This window comes from Aspergillus lentulus (genome assembly GCF_001445615.1).
Source record: "Aspergillus lentulus DNA, contig: Alt01, strain: IFM 54703, whole genome shotgun sequence".
Taxonomy (NCBI): domain Eukaryota; kingdom Fungi; phylum Ascomycota; class Eurotiomycetes; order Eurotiales; family Aspergillaceae; genus Aspergillus; species Aspergillus lentulus.
In genome coordinates this window covers 3,775,043-3,785,656 of record NW_028322123.1, presented here as the reverse complement: position 1 = coordinate 3,785,656, position 10,614 = coordinate 3,775,043, and the positions used below count along the sequence as shown (strand labels likewise).

The 10,614-nt window shown below is 49.1% G+C and overlaps 4 protein-coding genes across 4 annotated transcripts; 2 read left to right on the top strand and 2 right to left on the bottom strand.

Moving 5' to 3' along the window:
- Positions 1 to 1,917: 1,917 nt before the first annotated feature.
- ALT_1161 (uncharacterized protein) lies at positions 1,918 to 4,322 on the top strand (the record flags this gene model as incomplete). Its single annotated transcript, XM_033561467.2, has 7 exons — positions 1,918 to 2,824; positions 2,887 to 2,988; positions 3,039 to 3,091; positions 3,154 to 3,283; positions 3,335 to 3,413; positions 3,462 to 3,615; positions 3,669 to 4,322. 7 exons carry the CDS (start codon positions 1,918 to 1,920, stop codon positions 4,320 to 4,322), a joined length of 2,079 nt encoding a protein of 692 aa, XP_033417358.2.
- A 539-nt stretch (positions 4,323 to 4,861) lies between these two features.
- ALT_1160 (H(+)-transporting V1 sector ATPase subunit E) lies at positions 4,862 to 5,678 on the bottom strand (the record flags this gene model as incomplete). Its single annotated transcript, XM_033561468.1, has 3 exons — positions 4,862 to 5,012; positions 5,075 to 5,586; positions 5,646 to 5,678. The coding sequence occupies 3 exons, from the start codon at positions 5,676 to 5,678 to the stop codon at positions 4,862 to 4,864; spliced, it is 696 nt and encodes a 231-aa protein (XP_033417359.1).
- Positions 5,679 to 6,256: 578 nt separating this feature from the next.
- ALT_1159 (uncharacterized protein) lies at positions 6,257 to 8,258 on the top strand (the record flags this gene model as incomplete). The annotated part of the gene is made up of 6 exons (XM_089599102.1): positions 6,257 to 6,298; positions 6,370 to 6,507; positions 6,566 to 6,658; positions 6,717 to 6,789; positions 6,844 to 6,999; positions 7,117 to 8,258. 6 exons carry the CDS (start codon positions 6,257 to 6,259, stop codon positions 8,256 to 8,258), a joined length of 1,644 nt encoding a protein of 547 aa, XP_089456766.1.
- A 1,159-nt stretch (positions 8,259 to 9,417) lies between these two features.
- ALT_1158 (MADS-box domain-containing protein) lies at positions 9,418 to 10,325 on the bottom strand (the record flags this gene model as incomplete). Its single annotated transcript, XM_033561470.1, has 3 exons — positions 9,418 to 9,696; positions 9,755 to 9,889; positions 10,080 to 10,325. 3 exons carry the CDS (start codon positions 10,323 to 10,325, stop codon positions 9,418 to 9,420), a joined length of 660 nt encoding a protein of 219 aa, XP_033417361.1.
- Positions 10,326 to 10,614: the final 289 nt, after the last annotated feature.

Here is a 10,614-nt window from a genome sequence, read left to right as displayed (position 1 = left end):
TTTACGCAGCTGTAACTGCAAGACATAAAGTCATGAGTATCCGCATAGTATCTAGGTAGGTCTAGTTTATCTATCCAGATATCTCAACAACGCATAATGTATGGACAGATCATTCTGATCAATATTGTAGATTGTTTGTTTTGATCCTTCCGTGAACAATTAATAGAGCTAGATACCCCTTAAGGTCTTGGGTGTGTTGCTTCGCTTCCGTACCCGGACGTCTCCTTTTCAGAGTCTTGGCTGCTGGCCTGGGTTCTATTATTTTGAAGGGGTTTGCCCTTATTTAACTTGGTCAGATTGGCTGTGGCTCCCCATTGCGTGTCGAGACTCGTGACTCTCATCTCAATGGTCCTATCATTTTCCTTTTTCAGGGGAAAGTACGAGAGGTGCCCAGGTGATCATCAATATTGTTCTCGAAAAGTCCTAAAGTGATCATTATGTCAAGTGTTTTGACTTTTTACTAAGGTAGTGAGCTATTTGTAGGAAATATGACTAATCTCACTAATGCCGCATTGACGCGGTCTCTCAACTTTGAATCTCAGGACTGCTGCTTAGATGTCAGAATATTTATCCTCACTAACTCTGTGACTTTAGAGTACATTGTATATCTCCTAGTAGAACACTGTAGTCTACGCATCCTGATAGAGAGAAGCAACAGATATGAGATGGAGAAAAATACCAGATATTTGACACTTTTGCAAAGGTGGGCTGTGGGCTCTCTGCGTCAGGAGTGGATCCGCGTCGGTCAGATCAACCGTGAACTGCTGTGGAGAATAAAGTGCATGGCCAAGTTAGATCGACACCATGGCCCCTTGGGCAGTGGTAAATTCCTAATTAGGTTATCCTCCTAGTACCATGCCTGATTGAAGGGGCATCTGACCTTAACAGGTAATCAGTCTTTCAATCATGAAGGTGCATACTTTGTGCTCCGTATGAAATGAGTATATGCACTCGCAATTTCTTTGCAGCTTGTAAAGGAATGATAGGTGAAAACTTGCGTGAGGAGTATTGTGTCGTTTCGAAACCTTTCATCGGGTTGCTATTATTTTGATCGACACTAACATGTGGTCCAGGTCAGACCTATAATTTTTTTGAGGTTCACCTTCACTCATGTATAAGGCTCACATCCAAATAGCATTTACTGCGTAAGAAGTGATTTAAGGGGATTAAAGCCGGAAACCTAAAGTCAATACTCTGTATGGACTCGAGCGTACCTGACTCCTGAGGTAGTTTCAGAATCTAAAATTGGAAATATCAAGCTTTCCTGCTAGCTTTCTAACTGCACGATATAACGAGGTAGGCATCCATCATTTCTCTCATAATGATATATGTGCAGTGAGATTTCATCGTTGCCCCGGCTTACTGTTGAGGCCTGAAGTCGATACTGGAGTGTGCACCGCCAACTGAGAAACGCGGCATGGCTGAGCAATAGGGCGAGGATACCTTTGATACTAGTCACTGTAACATAAGGCTGGATTGACCATGTACTCAGTACTACTATACTTATGGGCTTATGCACAAAGGCGAACATCTCACACCCTTTCCCATCTAGTATCACAAGCGCTCATATAGACTGTGTTCCACCCTTCTCTGATAGGGGCTTCTCTTGCAACGCATCACATACCCGATCTAGGACCTGGATTGCGTCGCGCTAGCTGCCTGAAAATAGCATTCTCAACCGTAGCCTCGTACGAAGCAACGAGTTCTCAATAACCTAAACTATTTGACATGAAATTTCGCAAATGGTTGGATTAAATCGATAGACATATCGATGACTCAGCGTCATGTGACTTCGTGAAGGGCAGCGCGCGTTCAATACGTGCCAGGCGTCGATGTGGAGCAGATAAGCCGGACATGTTCAGTTGCCCAGGCAGGCCGTGAGGTGATGCCAATCTAGAGACGTCTGTGGATGAAAACATGTCCCAGTCGAGCAGTATTACGGATTTCTTTAAGCGGCCAGCTTTTTCGCTGTCAAAGCAAGACATTCACTCTGATAGCAAACCAAGCGAAGCTCTTACTGCGGCACTACAGTCTTCACCCCTCACCGAGCCCTCGTCGTCGTTCCTAGCAAACAGTGACTCTCCACAGACCTCAGATGGACTGGCCTCGCAGCTAAAAGAGTCTTTGCTCTCATCGGTACAGGACACCTCTCCGAAGCGGACACCTCAGCAGAGTTTCCAAAGCAGTAACGGGACTGTTGTCGGCGACCCTTCTTCAGGACTAAGTTTCAATTCATCTCAGCGGATTGTCAAGAACGGGAAGGAAGTTGTTATCAGCTCCGATGGAGAAGATACAGACTCGATAGCTTCCTTTGAGCAACTAGAAGATCCTCTGTTGATGTTAATGAAACCCAACCCAACGGCCGCAAGCGAAATGAGAGAAGCTGAGAACAGTATTGGCGACTCAGAGATGGCGTTGCGTTCGCAAAGGCTCAAAGATACGAAGAAGTCTTCGAATGCCAAATCCTCGAAAGTCACAGTCCCGCAATACAAATTCTCACTCGATGATCTTGTGACCCAAGCAGTCGATGATAACGAAACCGAGGCAACCATTGCAAGATTGAAAGCTGTGCGAGAGGATGAGAGTTCTTCAAAACCCGACACTCCTCCTAGCAGGCACCTGAATGAGGGGATGTTGACATCGGCACTCGGTGATCAGGATGATGAGCTAGGACTACAACGTCTGCTTGATGCCGTCAGAAGAACAGAGGCTCTCGATATAGAGAAATTTTGGTCATTTTTTAAGTACGAGGCAAAAGCTCTTCCTGCCTTGGAATTCCCGCAAGAGTCAATAGCTCCGGGTACATATTTGGCGGTACTGCGAGGTTTGTAATCCATCTGGCTTCGGCTTCTGGCTCAGTTTTTAGTGGTCCTGACTAGAACATAGAACCAGAATCGAGAGAGCGAGCCTTCCACTCTGGCGCTCTTGAATTCGCTCTATCCAGGTCATATCTTTCTGATGAGCTCATTTCTTGGATTTTTCATTCGGGTCAGTATTTACTTGCAGTGGTTTCGTCTGTATTGCTCACTGTGTTCAAGTGCCCTGCGAGCCTCGGGAGAGCTTGAGGCATGCCTATTGTAGGCTTTTCAAGGTGTGTAGAGTCATCCGTCCATTTTTGCCGATCATGTATGACTTACTGGATGACCTTGTTAGCATGCTACCGCTGATCGCATAAAATCCCTATTTCGACCAGACGATATCAATAGACTCTTTCAGAGATTGGGCGCCAGCCCCAAAGCGCTGGATATCTCTGAACCGGTTATTCCAGAACCAGCACCCCAGAGTGAGATTCTCGGTGAATGTCTCCTATTGCTTAAAGTCTAACAACTCGCAGACAGTCATTCGCGAGAAACACCTCAGCATCTGGCGTGCTTGCTGTCTGTCTTGGAATTACTTCGCGGTGCCGCAGAACTGTATGTTGGTTTTAGCTTGCTGCAACGGTCATGCTTACACTGCAATAGATTTGCCGACGATACCAGGGAACATCTACTGAATATTCTCTTTCGTCTCGCGCTCGACATTTCCATTACAAGCAACGCTATCGTTTGCTCAGACTTAGAGAAGACTATTACGGCAGTTATGGAGAGCGTCCCCGAGGACACGGCTGATAGCTTGGTGAGATCCATGGCGCTTTGGGGCGTAGCAGCACCCACTAACTGAATTTCAAGCTGCACCGTGTCTGCATAACTGCCTACAACACCTTCAGAGACTCGGTATTGCAGAGTCGCCTTCTGAAGCATATTTTACCTACCTCAAGTCGAATCGCAGCGCTGAGGTGCCGTCTCGCACTGGCCTTCTTAACGAGTGACCCAGCTCGACTAACAGAGGCGCCTGACGTGATGAGCGATCTGAAGATAATTATCAACCTTTTGAAGAATCGGCGATTTAACATTAACCTATATAAAGGAAAAGGCAATCCTGAGTATGACTACGGAGAACTCGGTGCGGTCACAGCACTGCTCAACATTGCCATTGACTCGGGATGGTCTGGACTTACATTTCCGACGAGAGAGGCCGAGAAAGAGTTTAATGCCGATGTTGACAAACTTGCTGACCGGGTCAAGAAGATCTTCGTGTCGATTCAAGACTCAGGCGCGTCTCATCTCAAGCGGACTTTGGCTAAGGAGGCCCTCGAAACTTTGCACTATCGCATTGTCTATTCTGTGAGGTCGAAACCACCTCCGAAGAAAACATTGTTTGGCCATTTCGGGGCTGAAGATGGACGCGCCAAAATTAATATGAAGCAATGGGTAGAGCCGAGGAGCGGGGAAGACAAGGGAGATACCCAGATGCCTATTCGAAGTCATGAACATCCTTCTTGATCTTTTCTCGAGACCGCAAATCCCTCATTTCAGACTCGAGTCAATCGCCGGTCTCCCTCATTCTTGTTCTCACTCGTGATGAGCCCCTCACAAGCCTTATCGGGTTCGAAAGGCTGTTTTCGAGGTCACACAAAACCATGCTGATGGGACTTCAGACCGTTGCAACAGCTGCTGATATCGGAATAAAGGGCGATGGAAGCAGAGTCGCGCTACCGTGCAAATTGCACCCGGTCTCCCCTACTGAGCTGTGGGAAAGAATAAGGCTCTCAAGAACCTCTAATAACGACCTGATGATCTTTATGCAGCCTGGCTGTGCCATTGCACTTGTATCTATTGTATAAAGAGCAGTATATATCATCGGCCATCCCTGCCGGGATAAAGTAAGGGAAATAGAACAAAGAGATTGTGTACAAAGCTATGCTGATTCCGAATATCAAAGTCCAAAAAAGGATGAAGGATGACCAGAGGTTATACGGACAAACAGCGGGAAATAAAACGACAACAGTGCAGCACTTGTGAGCAACAGAACCTCACCCTTCCTAATCATAAAACTTCCGGTTTGTATTCTTTCCAAATAGTGTCTCCCTGACAGCAGGCAGAGCGTCAATCTCAAGCAAACGCAGGCGCTCCTCGAAGGTGTTGTTGATCTCAATCTTTCCCTGACCACCAACAATGAATACACCGCCAGCACTAGGGATGACCAGTTAGAATGATAGATAATCACTAGAAGGGAGAAGGCAAATAGAACGTACGATCCTTCCGGCAACGGATCAGCCTCGTCCAACTCCGCCGTCGCTTCCTTGCCAACAGTGCTCTTGAACTCTTTCAACGCCTCTTCAATTGCCTTCTTGACCGAGCCGAAATCCTTCTTCCTTGCCCGAATGGATACCTTGTCCTCGTTCAAAGCGTACAGGCCCTCGAGAATCAGCCCCTTGAGCACGTTCTGATATTTCTTGGCATCCTTGGACGCAACGGTAGAGATCTTCTCGCGGGCTTGCTGGAACAGGTCATTGAGAAGCTCCTGGCGAGCGGAAAGAACACGGAGACGGGTACGGTTGGCGAGAGTGGAGCGGGTGATCTGTTGGGACATGGCAGCCTGCTTGAACTTCTTCTCGTAGAGCGAGTCGATGGCGGCGGTCTCCTGGCGGACAAGCTTGGACTTTTCGATTGCGAATTCTTCGTCTGCCTTGAGTTGGATTTCACGGGCCTTCTCCAGTGCTTCTTGCCGGATGAAGGCCGTCATCTTGCGGAGCTCGCCCGCAACCTGTTCGTAGACTGGATGAGCTCGGTGAACGTGCATCCATGATCGGTGCCAGTGCATACCTGATCATCGGAGAGAGCATGGCTTTGCGACATTTTCTTTGTATCAAGGTTCTGGTATTAAGAACAAAGGAGGTTGAAGCGCCGGAATGTCCAATGGTGGGGAGTTGAGCTTTCTGATGCGGAGTGCTTGCTGGATGGGCGACCAAGAAGCTAAGGTCAGCAATGCTTCTGATAAGGTCCCGCAAGGAACACGCTGCATACAAATTGGGATCAGACTGGACGAGAGATCATGCTTACCTTTCGGGAATGTTATGAGACGTCGGGAAGGGGAGATGTGACGCGATATCGATACTACTGCAGAAGGGCAGGTGGACGGAGAGGGTGTTGGCACTGGCACGAAGCGGATCTGCTGACGATCGGGTCACTTGTCTTTGTCTTCCCGTCCACGCCGCCGCATGAGGTCAGAACCTCGTCTCAGACCCAGTGTTGGCTCAATATTAATTTAAGCTTGTCTCCAGGATACTGTTCTCGATTCCTGCGTCCGCTCAGAATTGGATATTATTTAACTATCATGGCGCCTTTAATTGGATAACTACTGGAAGCTACTCTCTCATGCCCTCTTGTTCTCCTTCATCCCCCGCTTGGCGACCAATGCATCAGGATACCCGACCATGGGAAATCTTGGTGACCTGTCGCCCCAGGGTAGTGTCGCGGTATGATTTAAACTACCTACTCCCCATCGAAATGTCGCTCGATTCTTCTACTGACATCGGCATGCAACTAGGTCGGGGTAATAGTCGGCTTGATTTCGACCAGTCTCCAAGCCATCGGGTTGACACTACAGCGCAAATCGCATTTACTCGAGGACGAGAAACATCCCTATGACATACGAAGACCACCATATAAGCGTCGAAGATGGCAGGTGCGCACATGACCTTTCTCTGGACACTCAAATGACGGAAGATCTGATCCCCTTTTAGCTAGGAATGCTAATGTTCGTTGTTTCAAACATTGTGGGGAGTACCATCCAAATCACTACGCTTCCGCTTCCAGTGCTCTCAACTCTCCAAGCGGTTAGTCTTCTCTTCTCCTCTGCAGCAGACGGTAGTGATTTGCTAAGCCAAGCGATAGTCGGGCCTGGTTTTCAACACGATCTTCGCCACTTTAGTCCTCGGCGAAGCGTTCACCAGGTATTCCCTTATCGGTACGATCCTGGTCTGCATTGGTGCAGTCTTGATAGCTGTATTTGGCGCTATAGGGGAGCCGGCGCATAGTCTGGATCAACTGCTGGAGCTCCTCCAGCGACGCAATTTCGTACTCTGGATGGTGGGGACAGCCGTCATTGTGCTGGTCATTCTGCTCGTCTCCAAATCGCTCAAGCTTCTCGCCTCTCCGCACCGCTTAAGGCATACAAGTATTCGACATACCTGTACTCCGCATATACCAATGTCCCCGAGCCGTGTAAGGCTGATCCGTGGTCTATGCTATGGTCTGATCAGTGGCATTTTGTCGGCTCACTCCTTACTTTTAGCGAAGTCAGCTGTCGAGCTTCTTGTCCGAACGATTGTGGATCGTGTGAATCAGTTTAATCGGTGGCAGTCATGGGCGATTCTCCTCGGAATGATCTCCCTTGCACTGACGCAATTATACTTCTTACACCGTGGCTTGAAGTTGTGCAGCACGAGCATTCTCTATCCTTTCGTGTTCTGCATCTATAACATCATCGCTATCTTGGATGGTTTGCTCTACTTCCGCCAACTGTCCCAGCTGGCGGGTTTCCACGCGGGCCTGATTGCTCTCGGGACGGTCGTTCTGCTAAGTGGAGTGCTTTGTCTCTCGTGGCGATTGGAGGTTGTCGACAGCCATGCGTCTGTGACCGTTGTTGGCCCTTCTCAAACCGGATTGGGTCCCGGTATGGCTGTACTTGAGGAGAACCCGCATTCTCCTCGTGAAGTTGGCGGGGAGGACGAAGAATTGCACATCGGAGAGCGACAGCCTCTCTTGCAGGCATCGCACCCGCCGCACGGGTTGCCTCATCGACGGACACCCAGTTTACCTTTGGTTTCATCGATTCCTCAACAAACTCCCACTGCTGACATTGACCCGGCCTCCATCTGGGCCGAGCTGGATGACTCAGACTACGAATACACCGGTACGGGTCCCTTCTGGCAAGCCCGTCCTCGAAGCAGCACCCTGAGGGAAAGTGTTCTCCGTGGTCCACGGCACTCAACTATTGGTGCAGTCGGCCAACACGCCTGGACAAACCGTAGAAACACCCCCTTAGTCTACGAAGGACATCACCAGCGAAGAACTTCAATTCCGGGCCCCGACAATCGACAATCTCTCCAGAAACGAAGCACTTACTTTGGCCCTTTCCCAGGTAACCACTCAAGTCGCTCCATTGGCTACGGCACATCGGGTGAGAGCGAGCGCGAACGTGGACGCGAAGGATCCAATCCCCTCATCTCATCGAGTAGCGGTCGCGAACCGCTCCAATTCTCCGCCACTTCATCCAGCGACGGCCCCCTTGCAGGCTCGAGAAACGCCTTAACCCAAGCCTGGAAAAGTAGCCTACGATATCTCTCGCGGTGGACAAGACACCGCCCACGCACTGGATCTGACTCACACGATTCTCTGCTTGACTCTTCCCACTCCCCTTCACATGATGGCTGAAAAACCTATGCTACTATTTCTCGCATGTTGTCTAGAGATTCCGGCCTTTTGATCTCATTTCGGCGATTTCTTGGCCATGGCTGTTTTCCTTTTGTACAATACCCCAATATATACTCAGCAGTGCTTTTAGTCTTGCTTGCTTAGCTTGATTCATAGGAGATATCAAGTCGAATAGTCTGCATTGGCATCATGTGATAATCCTACCTATTTGGTAACGAAGCTGTCGCTCTTTGAGCTTGGCTTCATCCATGTGGGTATAGTACCCACAGTGACAGCTGTGTTAGGATCTACCGGATCCATTGACAACCTATCGTCCGCAGGGCAGGTGCTAATAATCAAGCATAAGGTAATGCACTTAAGAACTCTAGTGATTATACTTGTGCTGGGTAATTGAATTTGGAACTAGAGCATATTAATGAACATTGCGATAGACAAAGAGAAAGGCTTAGCTCCATTTTCTCCGTACCATACATGTCGTACTTCCTACCCGATGAAAACCATCCATCCATATCATATCATTTACTCAGTCAGATAAAGTCAGTTCCGCGCCTTTCTCCAAAAAACCCCGCTCTACTTTTGGGTCAAATTTGTCCATGACCCGAAGTGAGTAGTCCAGCGACAATGGGACGAGGATGCGAAAGAAAAGCGCAGGACGCAGAGGGGAAATCAAACGAAACGCGATAGAGAATTGATCAAAGCACACCAGACAAAGTATAGCAGATGAAAGAAAATGAATAAATGAATCCCCTTCGCCAACGGAAAATCAGAGATAAAGAATGGGAAAAAGCACCAGGAACACCGCCACCTCCACCGTCGTCTAGGAGATGATTAGGAGATGATGAACGGGAAAGGAGAGTAATTGTTCTGGAGCGAGTGATGTACTCGTATCCATTATAGTGCGAGATAAACTTTTTTTTTTTTCTTTTCTTTTTCAATTCTCTCGGTTTGGATGTCGATATAGTGGCTTGTTAACTCGACGTGACAGGGAGACCACAGAAGACAGATCTCGAAGAATCAACTCTTGCGCATCAAGAATCGACGGGTATCAAATAGGGCAGGGCAGAGTGGGGGTTACAGATGCTGCAGGCAACAATGAAGGCAAAATACGGACCATCGGACCGCCCTCAGATCATGCTAGGTATGCAAATAAGGACCCCATCTACGCAGTGGGTTGGTGCTGAGGGGGCATTCGATTGCCCACAGGCATGCCGGGGTACTGCCCACCAGCCTGTTGTTGCTGCTGCAAGCCCTGATAATAGGCCATCTGCTGCTGCTGTTCGTTCGTCATGTAGCCTGGGTGCATGCCCGCAGGACGGGGAATATTCGACTGTTGAGGGTTGACGTTGGCGTGGTTAACATCCTCAGGTGTCTCTGCTGGTACCTCCGGAGCTTCAACGCCATTTTCGTTGGTGGACGGATCGGGAGCGTTGAGGCAAGCCTGGTGTGGAATTGGTTAATTATGCTGGTACCAGACCGAAAGTGCTCTGGCAACTAACCTGGATGAGATTCTTGCCCTCGGCCTTCGTCACCAGTGGTTGAAGCTTGGGAGTGGTGAAAGTGTAGACGAGACCGGTCTCGGACACGACGAGCAACAATACTTGAGTACCTGTGAGGACGGAGAGCTCATAGGCCTGTTTTGCGATCGCATTGGATCGTCAGCAACTGTCCAATGTAGCTGATTATACGAAAAAATGTCTTGAACAAGGGACTCAAATCGTAAGGCAATCGAGTTTAAACAAAAAAGAAACAGGCGGATCAACGATGCGAGAGACTCAGGTAGCAGGTGGATAGCCGCGGGCAGGGAGACGCGAAAGTACGCACCTTCTTCATGATACCCGCCTTCCGCTTGGAGAAGGTGATGTGGCGACGCGACTTATCTTGAATGAACTTGATCTCAATCTTTCTGCGCTCGCGACCAGGCTTGTCATCATCATCGTCATCGTCTTCTGCGCTCATTCTCGAGCGCTTGGGACCGCGGTTGTCAGCGGCGCCATTGCCGGCGGCCTGCTGCAGGTCGTCCTGGGTAGGAGAAGGGTTCTCCTCACCGACGGCGGTGATGTCGGCCATGATGGATCAAAAGTAGGTGATAAAGGGTACGAAAAAGGACTAATCAAGTTGAGAAGCAAGTAATGGTAGAACCCTGGGGGTTGTGAACACGAATGCCCAAAGAGGAATGATGCTTTTGAGGGGGGGAAGGATGACCAAATCGAGTAACGCGTTTGCTTCGCAGGGTTTGGGTTCAGGACGAGAAGGAAAGAAAATCGGGAGGAGAGTCGAAGAAGGCAAAGTGCCGGTTGGGACAGGCAGGCGGTCAGTCACGTGAAAGGGTGGGTCTGGCAGTATCCACGAGTCAATA